This window comes from Netta rufina (genome assembly GCF_964035555.1).
Source record: "Netta rufina genome assembly, chromosome: 15".
Lineage (NCBI taxonomy): Eukaryota > Metazoa > Chordata > Aves > Anseriformes > Anatidae > Netta > Netta rufina.
This window is the reverse complement of record NC_140138.1, coordinates 8,308,632-8,328,356: the sequence shown is the minus strand read 5'-3', so window position 1 is coordinate 8,328,356 and position 19,725 is coordinate 8,308,632. Positions and strand designations below refer to the sequence as shown.

The 19,725-nt window shown below is 34.8% G+C and overlaps 1 protein-coding gene across 1 annotated transcript in view; it reads left to right on the top strand.

Annotated features, from left to right (window-relative positions):
- SNX29 (sorting nexin 29) overlaps nt 1-19,725 on the top strand; it is a 134,757-nt gene that overhangs the window by 92,519 nt on the left and 22,513 nt on the right. The window contains exon 20 of the mRNA XM_084295801.1: nt 8,710-8,849. Coding sequence (XP_084151927.1) covers nt 8,710-8,849 — 140 coding nt within the window. The remainder of the gene's footprint in view (nt 1-8,709; nt 8,850-19,725) is intronic.

Genomic DNA, 19,725 nt, shown 5'->3' with positions numbered 1-19,725 from the left:
GAAATGATTGTTATTGAGCTCTGTGGAAAATACAGCAACCAATTGCTTTTGCTTGCTGAGGAGGTAGAAGAGAATTTGTAGTTTTGGTTAACCTGTTTGTGGGTTTGGATTATTGATTGTTATGATTTATTTTATTTTGAGGGAAGGCATCACTATAAGCTTGTTTATACGATATTGTACGCTAAGCACTGTTTGTGCCATGTTTCTAATGCTTTTTTTGGGGGGGATTTTGTTTCGGTTTCTCTTAATGTCTTATTTATTGGTCTTTGGGGCATTTTCAAACCTGATAAAAGGAGGAAATGAGGAAAGAAAACCGCAATGGGGAGAAAGCACTGAACTGAGATGTATTTTAAATAATGTTGCTGATAGTTATTACTGCAGTATAGGCTAGCGAAGAAAAGGATCTCAATTTCATGAACTGTTTTGGTAGCTTCCAGAAGCTCCTGAATAAAAATGCAGAGTAGATTGATATGTACTTGCTGTAAGGAGAAAACAAATACAATTTCCCTGTTCAATAGGTGAGCGGAAGATAAGCCCTAGGGGTAATGCTGTAAGCTACAGTTTTCTATTGATGCTTTTTAATGAACAGTTGATTCCATGACAAGTTGACACATGGTGGGCATTTATGCCTTTAAATAATGAAATATTGAGATGAGCCTGGATTTTGTTAGAATAACGTTATCAATTGAGTGCTTCTAGCAGTGAAATTAAGTACAGTGATAAAAAGGGATCAGTTCTGCTTTTGTTCTCAAGCTTTCTTTTTTTCATGTTAAACTCTTTTTCTCAAATCTGGTTTTGAGAAAATTTGGCTGGATGATACTGCTTGGTTGAAAATACTGGGTATTTTAAGGTCAAGGTTCTGGGATTGCACTGGGAAGGAATTTAAGAAAACAGGATTGTTTGTTGTTTTGTCAGGACCTGGGGAGTTTCCTCTGTCCAAGCAGACTTTTATGTGTCTGAGATGCTTGCTCTCTGGACCTGCACATAGGAGGTCTAATAGAGCACCACTGTACATGTATTCCAAGAGCACAGACAGAACCTTAATATGACTAGTTGGGTCAAACGTAGTGATGTATAAGGTACCCCCTTGCTCAAAATAAAAGGTAAAGCTTTTTTTCAGAAATTATCATTTGGGGAAGAAAAAATAATAATAATTTAAAAACAAACAAACAAACAAAAACCATACTTGCAAGGCATAGCTTGAGCTTGCAGCTCTTTTGGTGACCCGAGAAGCACCTGACACAGTACCAAGCAACCGTTTCCTTACTGAGCAGCCCTGCGGAGTACTGCAGGGGACATCCCATATCTCAAGCAATTAGCAATGCTAATGAGTGTGGCATGTCTCCAAGTAAATTTGGGCCCAGCTGAGGGCATCACCAGGGCTGTGGTTTGCCCTCAGCATGGCTGCTGCTGATCTGTAGCGGCAATGCCTTTTTCAAATGATTTAACTTCAAGGATTGCTTTCTGGTATCAATAAAATAAAGCCACAGCTAGAGGTGGAAATGTATCAACTACTCTGGAGAAACAGAGTAATAATTACAATTATGTAGTAAATCTCTGTTTAAAGAAAGATTTATTTTCAGAAGTGACAGTTCCTTGATTCCTTCTTTGTATCTTATCCCCTTGAACTCCTGTTGGCTCCACTGAACAGTAAATGTACAAAAAGGTCACACAGTGGGATGGTTATTTCTGGCAATTTCATGCATTGTATTCCCATGTGTTATTGTATAATGCTAGCCTTATTCTGCCATACAGAAATTGGCGTTACAAATAGGATGGAGATTTTAATTTCATGTAACTTCAATCATTTTGCTTTTTGTGCAATATGGCAGTGCTTGGTACATTTAGGATTGGAAGCTGTACCTCTGTAAAATTGTTTCTTCATGCAGTAGTTACTGAAGGACATACATGCACAGGTCTATTCAAATTGGGTTTCATTGTGACCTTTGCAAATATATCAGTTAATGTAAAAACTAATCATCGTAATCTAACTATTTTTTAGTCATGATGATGACTCAGCAATTGAATGTTTAGCTCCCATTTCAGCCTCTTATTTCAATCTTCACTTAGAGGTGTGCAATTTGGTGTCTTCAAAACAAAAAATGATACAATCATTTGGTTAAGACTGGTTGACCAAAGTGGTGAAAAATATTAGACTACACCAGAATAACCTGAGTTTATTTCTGCATTTATGGGCTCATCTTTGAATAGCACTGTTGTTAGCTGTATTTAGGAAGGGATGCATGGTGTGCTCTGGCAGAGGCTGATGCAGCTCTCATTGAAGTCCAAAGCTATATTTCCTCCTATTTTAATGGAGTTGGATTGGGCTGTGCTTTTTCCCCAATGATAACAATAGGTTAGTTAAATGATAACTAGTGTTCAGAACATTGGAAGCAGTGCATTTTATATTGATTGCAGCAGCACCAAACCCACAATATAAACGTGTTTTATCTGTCCCTAAATCATGGCAGGTAACCATGGCAATCATACCATTTTCAACAGCCCATGGAAAATGTTTGAAACATCTTAAGTGAGCTGTCCCATTAATAATGAAGAATATCAATGTTTTGCCATCTGCTACATACTAACAGTGTATTGAAAGACCAGCAGTTGTGTGAAACAATTTAAACTGCAAGCTGGAATGAACTTGGCTTGTAATAAAAAACAAAACAAAATGAAAAAAAACCAACAACCAAACCTGCAAAATAGTAATAGAAAATATGATTTGTAAGGCTCTGCTTTTTAGTTTTATAGCTTAACATCATCTTCTAATATTTGATAAGTCTGTAAGATTTCCATTGTATAATCTAATTCTTAGAAATCTGTAATTTGATATTAGTAGTTTGCTAATGTATAGTTCTTGCCAGGGTAGAAGCTTGGAAAATTCTCAGTCAAAAATAATTTCTTAAAATATTTTGGGTGCTATTAATTTAAAAATTGAACAGTAAGAGCAGTGTAGTTTCCCAGATGTGTTTTGATGCTTTTGCAATCTGAAGCCTTTTTGCTTGTTAACTGAAGTTTTGTGGACTGTTAATCAAGGTATGTGCTCTTGAACTGAGGGCGAGGAAGTCATTTTAAGAGTGGTTTGTGGAGAACGTATAGGTAGTTCTATTTTTCTGAAAATATGCTAACAAATTGAAGGTGCATGCTGGTATGTTAGGTCTCATTTAACCATTTGTTAATTTAATTTAATTAGTTTACAGTGTAAGTTTACATAAATGGGTGGTACACGTGGCCAAGATGCCCTATAGACGTATATCAGAATCTGTCCATATTTTTTATATAATTAAGTCCCTGTATTACATATCATCCTGTCTTTTAACACGGTCAGAAAGATTCATAATCAAATAGGAAGGAAAATGGATTATGGTTACAGACAATGCATCCCTACAAGTGCTGGTTCCTTTCTTACATGCCAAATGCTTTCATGGATTGTTACTCAAGTGGCACTGAATATGTGAGGTTTTCTCTTCAGCCAGATCAGAGCTGCTTCTTAGGTAGAGTATTAAGACAGTTTCAGCATCTTGACTAAGAACAGCGGTAGCTGTCCGTAAATAATTTCTTGCACCGAAGTTATGTGAGTGCAAAGTGTTTATCTCTGATGAAATCTTAAATCTTAAAAGCAGAGCTCCTGTCTGCTTTGAGCACACTTTTGCACCTTCTAGTGCTGTGGGCTCAAGGATTGGGGCTTATCACGAATAGGGTAGGAGCTATTTTATACAAGGAATAGTTAAATTTCTTTCTAAATAAATTAACAAATTAAGCTTGGAGGGCACATTCAGTCTATCACCGAATTGAATTATAAGAACTGAAAGGGCCAGCTAGTCTTGCCTCATGGTTTTACAGTTGGTGAGACTGGAGCCTGTTGTTCAGATATCTTCACAGGAAGACTTACTTTAAGCCTAGCTCAGGAAAGTACTTGAAAATGAGTGCTCCCAGAGTGGTTATGGAAGGATCTAGTATGTTCTGTATTGAAATGGAGAAAAGCTTATTATAGAATCGTCTGTTTTTTTCTCTGTAATAATTTCAAATGATGTATAATTTGTGTTCTATAAACAGATACAGTTCTTGAAAGTATAGGAACCAAATTTGTAGAAAGCTGTTTTTAGTGCCATTTTGGTATGTGCTTCTGGGAAAAAAAAAAAAATCAGTGCAATTATTCAAAAAATTTATTTTTATAGCATTTTTTTGGTTTTCTGTTAGTGCTGTCTCTTAAAATTAAGCAATGCATGTGGTAAAGACAGGTAAAATTCATAAAGCATTCCTACAATTAAAAAGACTTCTTAAGGTACTGATGAGGCAAAGTAAAGATCTTCCTTTCATAACCTAACTGGTTCAATGACTAGGTTGGCAATTCAAGAAATAAATCCTTTTTCCCTGTCGTAAGGCTGTGACCTCCTATTTATTCATCCTACCCTTTCCATTTCTTCTGTATGTTTCTCTTACCTAAATTTCAGAAAATAGTTTTGATCCTTGTAATAGTACCATCCATATTTCTGAGGGCAGGTCTCTCCTTTTTAGCCATGTCACTAAGATCTCTCTTCAGTGAGAAAATGTGTACCTTCATTTAGTACTGTTACTTTGTCTTCCAATACATGCATTTATTTTCCAAAAAATTAACCTTGAATGCTGTGAAAATGTATAAGAATGTCCTGTAGGAGTTGCAGATAACTGGGTCCAATGAAAAGAGGGTTGCAGTTACCTTCTTATAATTTGAGGCTGAAAAAGCTGGCCAGGCTTTGAACCAATTGTGTTTTTCTGCTATCAATTGCTTTATTTACTACTCTGTGACAAGAACTCTTTATCACTGCTGCTACTTGGCAGTAACAATGGCAAAATAATTCCTCTGAGTAGCCAACCTGCTGTTGTGCCACACACATGTGGTGACAAAGTACAGACCTACAGCTGCGTTGTTTTGACCCCAGATTACATTGCTTCTGGTGAGAATAGTGGGCAACAGTACACATACCGAATTTTGTGGTAGAGATTGCTCTGTACTGGTTTTGGAGATCGTTTTTATATCAGGCTAAAGGAGCATTTTTAAACTGTTTTCAGGCTGAGTTTCACTCCTGAGACTTTCTTTATTTCACTTGAATAAGTGGCAGAAAAACAGCTATATTATAAGCCCTAATAGGATTAGCTGTAAACAGCAAAAATGCATTCCCCAATCATGTTCTGGCAGTTTAATTAAAAAACTGCTTTGTGCAGTTATTATCTTTAGTTAATGAGATTCTTTACATTAGCCATAAGTGATATAAAATACCTATATTCAGCATTTTGCTCCTGTGTTTATTACCAAGTGGTCCTGCCTGAGAAAGAGAATGCGTTGGTTTAAATACATGTGCAGCACACACGGGGGACTAAAAGAGAGCAGCTTCTGCACAAGAGCAAATTTTGACATAATTGCAATGACTTCACTGCAAATACTGTTGCTGAGGATTTGTGACCAAAAAACCTTAAGAACTGAAGAACCGCTAATGATTGCAGTACTGTAAAACGGAGATTTTCTTGAGGGCTTGTAAACAACATTGAGTGACCTGATAAAAGGAGAACCAAGGAAGTGCTGTGGGGGATGAGGCCAGTTCTTTGGAAGGACTCAAGGCTTGAGGCTGTGTCTGTGCTGGGAGCAGGCTCTTGGAGCGAAGTGATGCTCCTTACATGTCCATTATATGCAGTCAGGATCAGGGAAAAGGGATCACACCAAACCTGGAACGGCCTCCCAGGCCAAACATCACTGCTACTCCTGTACTTGAAGCTTTCAGAACTAAGTTGTTCCACAAAGGTTTTCTTCTTTGAGATCTCCTCTGCATGACACCCTATGATGTCTTCTGCCTCATGCAGCTGATAGTAGCAAATCAGTGTCCCTAGCAACGTGGCAATGTGGTACTTGAAACCTTTGCAGTGAAAAGATACGGAAGGCAAGGCTGCTTCTTGAGCTAGGCAAAGGAATCAATAGGAATGCAAATCTTAGTGAAAAGAGGGGGAAAAAAATCTGTATCAACTATCTATTAAAATATTGCATTAGGGTTGTTTTTATTTATTATTAGCATTTCATTCTATTCTAATATGTGTCACCACATATTACAATTTTTGCTTTAACGTTAACCAACAGCTTGTATAGACTTCTGTTCTGCACTCTTGTCCAGACTTCATCAGTGTGGTGGGGCGCAAGCAAGCTGTTGCTCTGTTCCTTTGAGCAGTAACTGTACTCGGCTGGGGAGTGACAGTGGAGTGCATTGCATGAAGTGTCAACAGTGCAGATTTTTCTTTTAAGTATTGGTTTCCAAGAGTTCTCAAGCTTCTTCAGTTCTTCATTTTTCAGTGAAACAATTAATACCAGAAGCATTTGCTGCAGGATTTGTGTGGGGGGTGTGCATGTGTGTGTAGTAAACTGTTGCTGAAAAACATTGTGACTGTTAGAAAAGAAATAGCAAACTGTATAACTCATAGTTGTGGGGTTTTGTTTTGTTTTTTACTTCTGTACTGATCTTGATTCTTCCATGCATTAATGTAACATTAGAATGTCAAACAGGATTGGACATCAATGTGAGTTCATATCTAGAAAATAGAAGGAACAAAAGGTATTTTGAAGTTTTGTGAGCTTAACTAAAGAAGATGAGCACTGACTAGCTTTTTGAAACCTGTAAGGATGAATGTCTTCAGTGGTACCTTACAGTAATTACAATTACATGTTGTTAAATATTCATTTGCCAATAAAAGACTAGAAGAAAAGACTTCCTTACATAATCATAACTGGGGTTATTTTTTAATATACAGGATTCGTATAGTATTTCTGTAATACCTTTATGTACATTGTATTTTATAACCATAACTTGGGAAAGGGATGCTAAGATGATGGTATGTGTTTGTTCAGAGATTTTAGTCTGGGGAAACAGGATCTATGGAGTATAAGCACTGCAACTGGAGTCCTCCTGTGTCAGTTTCTGTTAATTTAGCATTTTACCCAAATGATTAAGAAAACAGTTGATATAATGAATTCAGTTGATAATTTGTCCCTGATTTTAATGGAATTAAAAATCTGTTATGTTGTTTTAATCCTACACTCAGATAACGACAATGGTGGAAATGTCAACCACTTGTGAAAGGCTCGTCTAAGCTAAGCCATGGCTAAACTGAGTAGATTGCTTGCTGCACTAATGGAAAATTTTAAAAATTCCAAAATGTTAACATATATATGGTTATCAGACAGAAAATACACATTGAAGCTTAAAATAAGTTTAAGCCTTTGTAGAATGTGTCTTGGTTGCCAATATTTGCTAACATACCTTAGTTAACATTGTAATTGTTGTAAATCTATGAATATGAAGTACTGCACTAAGAAATGTCATTCAGATTCATTCTCTTCTTTCTTTAAAAATATTGCTGTTCCTGCTAACTTCTAATGAGAGATAAGAAGAAAATGTCAGTAAGGGTTCTAGAAACTCTACAGTGATCATCCTGAATTCTAAGGAGCTTTCCTGTTTTGATGATGTGTTTGTTTAACCTAAGGAAGGAATAACCTTCCGATCTGCATGGCTTGAACCTTTTCAATACACTGAAATTCTTTAGTAGCATATCAAATGCATCTATGGTGTTTTGTTGGTGAGTTGTCACTTCTTTTGCAAGAAAAAAAAATGATTTCAATAGTATTTCTTACACAAATAACACAGGTGGGACAGACAAATTTTGTAGAAAATAGTCTTCCTTTGAGAGCTTTAACTGTCTAATAATAATTTTGGCTTTGTGCCTAAAGAACATACTCTGACATTTATACCAGGTGAACAGAGTGCCTGCATTTCTGAGATACAACTTACTGGCTTCCACACAAAGCAGGCAGCACCTGGTTTCATTGGAAACCTTTGTAGTCCTCTGTGAGAGTGATATATGGATAGACGTTATATTGTAGTTCACTGTAATTATGAATCCTCACAGGAAGTTAAGTTAGATGTAAATTCCAGAATATGGGGAGCTGTGCTAGCTATTAGGCTTTTAATCTGTAAGTCCCCCAGCAGAATGTGAAGTATATAGAATTATTTTATTTAACAGGGCCAATATCCTATAAAATACTGAGATCTAAAGTACCATAGGAACATCAATAAAACAATTTTATTGGAGTTGTGATATAGTCCTTAAAAACAATCTACTGTATAAAAATTCTGTAAGATAATGATTTATTAATAATAAAAAAATGTAGAGAAATATGAACCCATTTGGGGGTTTGTGTGCCCAGTCTCTGAAAAGTATGAATTATGAATAAATTGTGGGAATGATAAATTGGTATTTCCTTCTGCAAAGACTAGTAGTTTGGGATCTCAAAAGAGATTGCATAAATGGCCACTGACTCTGTTGCACTGTTACGCACTGTCTTGCTAAGACTGTAGTACCTTCTGGAGACCTACTACTACAAAAAGAATTTTAGTCCGTAGGAGAGACCTTCTGCCAAGGAGAGAAGTCAGCATCAGTGGGTGTTTTTATGATAAGGGGTTTTTACTAGGTTGTGTGATTTTCTTTTGTCAAGTGCGGAGTCAAGGTGTTGGTTTTCTGATTTGTTTTTACATATTGCTAACATATTTGTATAGGCATGCTATATACAGATCATCAGAAGATTGAATTTGATACTTATTAGGACTATTTAGTGACATTATGGAATTGGAAAACAAAACCAAAACATTCTTTGCACTGTTTATATTTTTTCCTTTTTATTTTTAGGATGCAAAATTTGTAGAAGAGCGACGCAAACAGCTACAAAATTACCTAAGGAATGTAATGAACAAAATTATTCAAACTGTGCCAGAATTCACAGCCAATCCCAAAAAAGAGACTCTTATTCAGCTGATGCCCTTTTTTGTGTAAGTATCTGTCAAGTAGTCAAGCAAGTATTAAGCCTGTTTCATCATGATTTAAAATATACTGCCAGTATCTACCAAATCTTAAAAAAAAAAAAAAAAAAAAAAAAGTGCTTTTCTAATAGAAGGCACCTGTTCAGATTATAAATGCTTTTGAGCATTTTTGTAATATTTAAAGGAATATATGATATATATACTAATTTTTGTTTATTTAAATGGTAGTTTTAAACAAAAATCACTGTGTAAAGCTTTCAAAAGTGTCTGATTCTCTTTTATTTTGGCTTTTTAAGTTTTGTTTTGCTTTTGTTTGTGTGGGTTTTGTGTTTTTGTGTTCAGTTTTATTTTGGGGATTGAGGGTGGATCACTGTTAGTGTACTTACCAAATTAAAAAGTCAAGCTGTTGAACTCTTTCTAGCTGAACTTTGCAATCTGCTGATGTATGTTCTGACTTCATTGATGTTAACACTGAATACGTCCAGAAATAGTTTAACACAGTCATCTGTTAAGAATCTGAAAGCAAACCGTTTGATACAGAATCATATCAGGATATCATCTGTTAAAATCTTATCACTTGCTATAAACAGTTCCTTATTTGTAAATGATATTTAGAGCTGTTTAAGTAATATTAATGCAAAATTATGAATACCTATTCATACCTAGTAAGCCATATTAAATTTGCTGTTCAAAAGCCTCTACGCAGGCACTGTGCAAGCATGGATGGATCAATTTGCAGAATCAAGACCCATTTAAAATCAGTATGTTTCAGTAGAAGCATACATACTTAGCTGTACTACTTGATGGCCTTATCCAGGGTTTTAGATTTTCAAGTTTAAACTTAACTTCAGGACAGCTGTGTTTATTAGAACTGTAATAGATAAATGGAAGAATGCTAAGATTTTGTGGCACTCGTTTTTTCAGTTTTTCCTGGATTTTAAAAAGTCAAAATCAATTTGAGGAGACACCCTGAGGTGGTTGTCATAAATACCAAAACAGTGTTTGTAGAGGCAAATATCTCAAGAGACTTACCTTTTTCTTGTTCTTAAGAATCTATTGTGTAAAATCTTACTAAGGGCTGTAAAGACTGAAATGGTTTTGAGTACTTCCAGTTGAGAGGCCAATAAATGACAATTTGTTAAGTCACTTTAAAGTGACTGTATCATGCTGTATTTTGTTTTTAAACAAGAGGGGGGACAGTACAGAATACATTTGTGACTGAAGTTTCAAATCAAACATTTTTTGCTTTTCCTCTCCAATTATATTTATTTTTAAGATGGTAAATTATAGCTGTGTGAAGTAGTGAACTGATAATTCCATGTCAACTTCATTTCATAATTTGTTGTTTTAGATATAGAGCAAGAAAAATTCTCAATGGTATCTACATAGAGGTTTAACAATTGTTACTTAAGTTCCCATTGTTTCTTTTGTTCATTATAATTAATAATCTTGAGTTCCACACAGACAAGGAGTAATGCAGAATAACATCTGGAAGTTAGGGCTAGTTAGTTTTTCCTCCTCAACCAGTGAGAAGGAAAAACTTGTGAACGAAGTTAAATTTTGAGCCATGTGGGGTAGTAAATTATGATTTGTTTCCAAGGATACATTGAGTTGCTGTAGTAGCGATCTTTATCTTAGCATTACAATGGTTCATAAAGACAGCAACAAAACAAATATTAAAATAGGAGAAAAGTGGACAGTAATTTAAAACAGAAGCTATTAGATTAGGAAATGCAATGGCTACTCTAGTTAGAAATATTAATTTGAAGCTTTTGCCTTAACTGATGAAAAACATGTCCATAGCAGCAGTTCGTTACTTGAACTGTGATGGATTATATACATGCTTTTACCAAAATGATAGTGGTTTATGTGAGATTATAATTCTGTGAGTTCATAAACTGAGACAATATAGGAATGATGTAAAAGCAATTATACTACTTTTCAAAGCAAAATAAAAAAAATACTGCAATCAAATTATTCTCTAACAATGGTAAGATGATTAAAAGAAACTGAAAAGTGATACTTCAAGAACAGTGTTTTTTCCCTTCCTACTTTTAACGAAAGAGGCTGAGAGACTCTAAATACAATTTCCCTTTGTTTCTCAGTCCTAAACAATGAACTTGCTTTCCGAAAGTTGATCTTTGCCATTTTACAAGTGTGTAAATAGAATTTAGATCTCATGTTTTTGTGTATTAAACAAGGCAGTTATTTTAAAGAAAGAAATTTGTTCAAGGAGATTTGTCAATGCCTTTTGTCAACACTTTGTAAATACCAATGTGATGCATTGCATTGATGCTAAGTATCTTCAGATAATATTGTAACACAAGTTGCAAGAGGACTACTACTTAATTCTTCAATTTATTTATTTATTTATTTTTTTTTTTGCATTTGGCAATTTCATAATTCTTAACACATTGAAGCAATAGATTATAGAAAGCTAAAGAAAATTCTTTCGTATTCAGATATGGCAAAAAGGTTCTGTTTGTATATGTTGGACTAGGTGATTTTGGGGGTCTCTTCCAGTCTAAATGGTTGTGTGATTCTGTATTCACTTTGGTGAATTATTTCTCTGGAGCTTTTTCTCAAGTCATAGATCTGTCAGCATTCTCTCTTAACTAGACTGTATAATTTTATTTGGGAATGTTAGTGGAATTTGGGAAAGGAACTTTAGCCATTGAGGAAAATAACTATATCTACAGCAGAAAAGGTGATTTTTTTTTTTTTTTTTTCCCAATCCATATTTCTACTGAGATATCAGGCTCTATACAGCTACAACAAAATTATTTAAATAATACATAGATCTTTCAGACAATGATGGACCATATTTTAGAAAGTATCACAGTATCATCATAGCTAGGCTATCATTTGAATTGTCAATGTCCTTTATTTTTTGAGTTTCACAACCTGGCACAACTGGTAAGTAAGAAAAAGTATTTCTATTCTACTTCGTGTTGCCAACTTCTCCAGTATTGTCTTTCCTTGCTGGATTTTGAGCTTCATCAACAGGAGACCTTGAACATGCTGGATATTGTGAAGTGTTTGTTTAATTATTCAGCTGTAACATTTGTACCTGCATTTATTCTATTAGTTTTAGTAATATTTTAATATAAAACATTGTAAATACAAATGATAATTCTGATCTACTGAATTTATGCTTTGTAACTGTATGGTTCCTGAAGGGTTACATCTTTTTTAATGAAAGAGTTCGCATTGATATTATTCTTTGAACTCTGCTACAGAGAATAGTGGTACCTCAGTCTGGGAGAAAAAAGTTAGTCTTAGTATGCAAAAAAAGCCCTTGTGGCATTAGATCTGTCTATTAGGAAGTAAAGAAATATATAAAATAATAAAAAAGTGGTCTTAAAGAGTTTCTTCTTGTTGTGAAATCAAATGACCACACTTCAGTGAAAATGAAAAATCTGATAAAGGTTCTGTCTGATTAGGAATCCTATTGACAGAAATTACAAGCCTAGTTTTAATTAATCACTTTAAGTCTCATCTCCTTCCTAGAATACAATGGTGGTGAACACAAAACAAAATTATCTTTAAAACTGAAACCAGTGATTATTACGCACTGGATGAAATATGCAAAATATTTTTTTGTTGTGAGTTGTTCCTTTGGGGTTTTTCCCCAGCTTGAGTGAAGTAATTTCATACAATTGGGCACAGGTCTGATGAGGCAAAACATTTTGATTGATCTGTATGAAATAGCTTGCCACTGTTACAAAGAAAAAAATTAATTTTATTTTGAAACTCAGATACAGTTAACAGTTTGCAGTAAAATGATTTGAATCAGCTTGCTAGCAGTTCTCTTCATTGTTGTATGAAATGCTAGTGGTTAATCAAAGTAATGTAATTGGTTTTGATTCCTTATCTGTGAACTGTCATTAATGTACTCTTTCTGATGTCAATTTTATTTGTAATCTTGGTTTGTATATTTTTTTCAGTTTTACTGGTGCATAAGCTCAGTCACAAGTTTGGTCAAATAATTTCCGTTATAGTCCACTTTTATGTCTCAATGTAAATAAGAGATTCTGTCTCTGCTAATTTGTCTGTTTACATGCTGAATGATACATTCTTTTTAATAATAAAATTGACACTGTAACTTAAATTTTTGGAGTCCATGCAGAGCAAAACCTAAATCAAGAATTGGCACTGCTGAATTAGGTTGCTGCATCTGCTAGCTGGTGAAGCCCTGTCTGTTGATACTTAAATTTAACTTTATTTGCGCTCATGTTTGGTATGTTACAGATAAATAAAACTTGTTATAACAAGTACACTTGTGTTTTAATCACATTTTTATCAGTCTCTCTGAAAATATCACACAAGTTAGATCTTTGAAAATGCATGTATTATATAAGAATATAAGTATATATATCTTTGGAATCAAGTGTCACAATTCCTACACATGTAGTTAAGTCTTTAAGGTTAAATTATTATGCATAAAAATTGTAATAGACTATATGATTTCAAGTATGTAAAAAGCTGTAAGAAGTTCTAAAAACAAACTCAACAGAATGTTGTAGTGTTTCATTTTTGAGTGGCTTCTGTATTTCTCAGAAGGTGAAGGTTTTCCTCCTGTTATCCTCATAATAAGCACAAATTGAAATAGAAGAAATGTAAGAAAAAGCTTTTACAGTAAAAAGAAAAAGTGACGTGGTGCTGTAACAGGTTGCCCAGAGAAGTCTTTGACACCCTGGCCTTGGAGATACTCAAGGCCTGATAGAACACAGTGCTGGGCAAGCTGCTCTAGGTGACACTGCTTGTGCAGGGGCATGGGCTAGGAGACCTCCAGAAGTACTTAAATACTCTGTAAGTCTGTGATTCCCAAAATCTCAGGCTGCTATTTTAACTTGATTTGTGTTTTATATAAACACTGCACAAAGAAGAGTTAGTTAAATAAACAGCTGGTCAAACAGATGTTACATATGAACAAACAAAAATCTAAACAGCATGAAACTACTAAAACACATACTAGGCATTTTAGCTGCGCTATGCTATTCAAATAAGAATAGTGCCACTTGGTTGACTCTATTGCTTTAACAATGCATATGTTTGTATTAAAACATATGCACGAATGGTGTAGATACAATTTTGTAAGTATTTTCATAGATCAGCTGTGCCAAGTATTTACATTTTATCTAACTTTCTAGGCTACAGCTACATGTTAAAAGAGTTTCTTGGCTATTATTTCTTTGTTCTTCTGAGATACAGTGTTGGACACTTGTTCTCTCCTGGTAGTTGCTCAAACATACGCTTTAAGGAAAAGAGAACTAACTCACTAAATCATCAGAAAACAAAGGCTAGAGTAGGTCCTTACAAACTGCTGACTATGTGATGTGTTTGAACACCAGAGCAGTCATCAGTTCTCAATGATTATTAGAAGATTATAATGTTCAAAAAATATGTTGTCTTCGTTTCACTGGATGACATTATTTATTTAATAGCAAAATCTGTGTTCCTTGCTTGTTTTGTGTTGGTTGTCTTTAAATCACCTGTCTTTTATGCTAAGTTGTCGAAAATTCACAATTTCTGCCCTTCCTTCTCATTTTGTAAATGTTTCCTCCCTTCTGGAAGGTAAAGTTCTGATAATGGTAGAGTGATCATGGGTATGAATTGTCAGGCGAACTTCAGTACCAACCAGTCAGCCACTTAGAGCAAAGAAGTTGCCCTGTAAATATTGCTATAATATTTATTTAGAACTGAACAGTGTGGTAAGTCAAGTATCTGGTTTTGGTCTTGCAGGCTGCGAAATTCAAATGTGGAAGAATAGATGTTTTCTGTGTGGTTTGAGGAATTTGTCTTGTTGGGTTTCTTATCTTTATTTCACTTAGAACTGTCAGTGTTCTCATCACCATTGAGAGCATTTAAATTGGTATATTAAAGGTACGAGAGAGAAAAAGATACCTGCTCTACAATACTGCTAGTGTTAAAATGTTGCTTTCAAGCATAAAAGGTTCCTACAGATAATGAATCTGAGTTGAAATTGAAAATTCACATTTTCAAAGTTACTTTCAAAATATTTTGTCTATCAGTTATATTTCATTCAGTACCTTTGTTTCTCAAGAGAGGTTAGTGTATTATACAGCAGATATGGGCACTTTTTAAGTGTTTTAAGTTTAAGGAACTTAATTTGCCTTAAGTTTTAGAGAATTTAAGTATCTTTTCCTTTTGCAGGACTTTAAATCTCGATCTGAAGTGAGGTGAAAAATGTCTTTTGCAATCTTATCTGGTTATGCCATGTTCCAGTGTTCTCTCTCTCACTTTATGATTGATAGGAAATCAGTTTTATAGCTACTGAGAGGTTTCTGAAGTATTGCAATTATTTTCTCCCTTTATGACTTTCTTAGCTGGACTGATAATAATATATTTATAGCAGCAGTAAAGCACTTAATTAACTAGTCTTTCTGGATGAAAAGCTACAAAAGATGTTCCTATGAGAAAACAAAATAATTGTAAGCTGTGTTTCTGTATCATGTAAGTAAAATAGCAGAAATAGTAGTTAACACAGAGTCTATTCATTTAATGATAGGAATCCCTTCTCTTAAGTGAATTCCAGGCTGTCTATATCTAACCTAACTAAACGAAAGCCTGCACACATACATACAAATATGTCAACCCAGCAGTGAAGTTTTTATTTTATGATTTTATTCTGAAGAAAATGTTAGCTTGGATTTCAGGTATTGATATGACTACGGGAGTGATGAGTAGTCACTGAGTTGATGTAGTTAGGAGACATGGCATTGCTGCATCAGTTGTGTGTGTGGGGATAACAGGGGATTACTTCAGTTGCATAAGTGATTTGAGAAATACTATTAGCATGATTCTATTTTGGAATTTTGTTTTGCTCATTCTGTAGCACATGTTCAGTCTGCAGTTGCAGCCAGAAAGTTCTTGGGGCATTTGGTAATAAGACAGCAAAATGTCCTGTCCATGGAATTCATGCTATATGCAGCCCCAGTGTTCTGCTGGTGGTGCAGGTGTTTATCTGATAAACAGTAACATTCAAAAGCAAATAATTAAACCTTGAAATACTGCCAAACAATATCTGTGTGAAGTAAGGAAGTTTTAAAATGCAATTCTGAATAGATTAATTTGTCAAAAAAAAAAAAAAAAAGAGTTGGTAATGGCATGACACTTTTATTAAAGCTATTGTACATATATATATGTGGCTTCTAATAGAGTAAATGATAGTATTCACGTAATAGGTTCTAAACTGTTGTGGCCAGTGGCCAGATTTTTACCTGATTACATCCTTTGAAGACCAGCCTATGTTACCAGCTTGGCACTGAAAGAGTTCATTATCTCTTTAGCAAATCTCAGGCATGGTCTGTAATAGTAAGCGAGCACTCTGATAAAGTGGAATACAATTTACGTGAACAGTCTGGGAATAGCATTTGCTTAAATATGTGACTTTAATTAGTAAAGCACCTCATAATACCTGAAACATGGTAATGAAGCTAATTTATTGCCATGTTAATTGATTGATCTACTCATCAAACTATGTAGAGACATTATACAATATTTATCTTTCAATAGAACTGTTGCCAAGCACTGATGATTGTTGAAATAAAAATATCCTAGGTATCTAAAATTTTATTACCATGCTGAGATAATGCAGGAAGTTCTATTGCAAAAAGGTACTATTCTTATGTGGATGTTTCAGTGACAATTTACAACTAAAATACTTGGAGTCAATTGTTTTTAGAAAGCTATAGTTGTCTCACTGTGTTCTTGCTTTCTGCATTCCTTAATGGAATGGAATGGAAAGCTTCCATAAAGGAAGCTTTCACTTGCGCTTCCTTACTGTTTCAGTTTTGAGGCAATCCTCAGCAGAAGCCTATCAGTACTCAGAGTACAATTGAAATAATTTTCTCCCCCAGATTATGGGTAATGTTGAAAGTATTACAGAAACACATCCTTCTAAACTCACCCTACTGAAGTATCTCAGTGTTATATTGTTCCAGGACTAAGACAACTCAAAGTGTTTTTCTTGGTGTAATGCACAATAAAACTGCTATGTCATACTGCAGTTCCATAACACTGAGAGGTTTCATGTATTGTATTTATTGTCTTCATTATTGAGTTTTGCCTTAAAGGGGAAAAAAATCAACTTCACTTTCAAATACCTTGATTTATATTGGTTAACATCTCCATAAGGACAGTGAGACTTTTCTTGCAAAGTTCATTCCTATGAATTGTTCGACGGGCCTCAAAAATAGGTGTTAATGAGCATATTTCCATCAAGTAGATTTTGGTCTTTTTTTTTTTTTTTTTTTTTTTTTTTTTTTTTTTTTTTTGTGCCTTCAGAGTGACCTCTACAGTGCAGTGCCTCTGAAAGGAATGATGTCTTGTGTGCTGGACTAGAAGTGAATGCTTCTCAGTCAGCCCTTGAAGCATTTGAGGGCTTCTGATCTTTTGTAGTTGACTCTGAATGAAGTAGGAACTTATGTTTAATGCTGGATGAGAAAACAATGTTAAAGCAGGCAATACTGATGTTTTGTATGGAAAACTGTTGAAACATATGAGGGAGAGGATGTAGTATGTTGTTACCTTCACATGTACAAGACATGTTCTCCATTTCGTGGTTTAAAAGTGTGTGGGGAAGTAATTTAAAGCAAGTGGACTGATAGTAGCAGCCATAAAGGACTTGTGTGTTGCTGTTCAGACCTAGCTGGAATAGATCTGTTTCCTTTATAAACACTCAACGCTCAGAACTGTGTTCTGAAATAAATGCAGATTATGTTGAACAAAGGCATGTTCAATGTTACAGCAAATTTAAGGGCTTTACAAAGAGCTTTTAAATGTGCTGTACATTTTCTGATGGGTCTATTTCCATCCCCCTTTTGCAGATAATAAAAAAGGCTGTAGGAGATGGTCAAAATGCCAGATTGCCTACCGTGAAAATATAAAATCATCGATTCACCTAGTATTTCTTAATTTAACATGGTTATAACATGCAAATACAGTTTAATGTCTCTTCAGTCGCTCTTGATTACTCTTGGCCTCCCAGTTTGTACAAGACAATTATTTTGCAGACCCTTTTTCCTTAGAGTAGGAAACTCAGGTCAAGATGGGAAGTTGCTCAGTTTAACTAAGGAGCTGTGTGGATCAAGATGCTTTTGAATGTTTTTTTTTTATATATATATATATATATATTTTTTTTTTTATTTGGCCCCAGGAGTTGTGCCATCACTTTCCATCCTTTTTCTTCCTAGTTAACAATGGGACTGGTAGTGAAGGATCATTCTAAGAGAGGAGCCATCATTGTCAAGAACATTTGTTTCTTCCTTCTCGTCTCACTCTTTTACTGCTTGCAAATAAACTCAGTCAGTCCTTGGTAACAGGCAGATTTCCTGATCTATGTAGGTTCTCTCCATAAGTTTTAACTTGTAGCAATACAAGAAAAGGTTGAGATTTTTCTCCAATAAGAACACGCAACCAGTTCAAGTTGTGTCATTAGAGCAGTGAGCCAGTTTCCTTGGTGACAAGTCCCATGCACGGCCCCATTAAAAAGTGAACGCTTCATATATTGAGGCATTTGTGTTGCAGCAGGTGTTTCTGAAATTGGTAGCAAAGTATGGGCTCTATAACCAGTAAAGAAAGTTGCAATTTTGAGGCTGGGTGGAAAGGAGGGAATACATTTATTCTCATTTTCACTTTGAAGTCAAGATAAAATTAAACCAGAAAAGAGACCTTCAAAAATACTCATCTCTGCCATCCCTGTTTTTCTATCTTACAGTTCTCAGTTTAAATTCACATTTCTGTCAATAAGGCTGAGTATCAGAAGTGCAGGTTAACTTTCAGCAATAAAATCAGATCTTTAATGTGTTTTACAGAGAAATCAAAATAGCTCATATTGTAAATCATCTTCAGTAAAACATTAGTTGAAAGACTGGTCGATACATTTGAGCACCAGTTCTTGATATCCAACCTTGAGTAATCACAGGTAGGAAGAACATTGTAGAATAGGAAAGGAGTTGTCTCACTTCTGCAAGTGACTGTGACTCATAAGTGTCCATCACCTTCACCGTGTTTGACAATTATTGCTTCTGCAGCATGTGTCTTTTTTTGGGAAAGCAGTTTCTTTCTGCTTCCTCTGGCTGGAAAGTTTAGTCCTTTCTTGAAGGTCAGGGTTTGTTTTTATTTTTACTCAGTTCCAGTGGCAGCAGTGACAAAAGAGCTATTCTCCTTTGAAGTCCATTAAAACAAACAGACAAATCAAACAACAACAACAAGAAAAAAAAAAAAACACAATGCAATTAGTTGTCCATTTTCTCTGCTGGGATTTTTACAGCAAACATTAGCCCAGTAAATGAGAATAATGCAACACAAGGCTATGAACTGTAAACTGTAAGATAAAACTGTCATTCATTCCCAGATACATCTTACATAGGTATGAAACCAATTTGTAGAGCAAGACAGGTGTTTAAAATACATGCAGAGATCACTTGTTTTGGTAGAAAGAGGTAACTAGTAAGATTTTAGACATACAAGCATTATACTGAGGAAAATATATGAAGTCCTTTGGTGAGATCTGTAGTTTTGGCTCTCAATGTGAATCAAACTATATTCTATTGCTCAGCAACAAAAATGAATCATTTGTATGCAAACACTTATTACATATTCCCCAAACTGGCAAGTATCTGCTAAGGCTTTGGTTAGTTAAGTTAATAGCTATTTCTAATTATAAACACAAAACACAACTCCCATACCTCTTTCATAAACAATAGATCCAATCTTCTTTAAAGGTCTTTATCAACTTCAAATCCTAGCTACAAAAAGCAGAATTCTAGAAATGCTATCGTAATGGTGTACAGTGTGTCAAAGTACTGGCCTCATTTTTGGTAGCGTGAAAGCATTTTATTATGCAGTAAGGTATTAA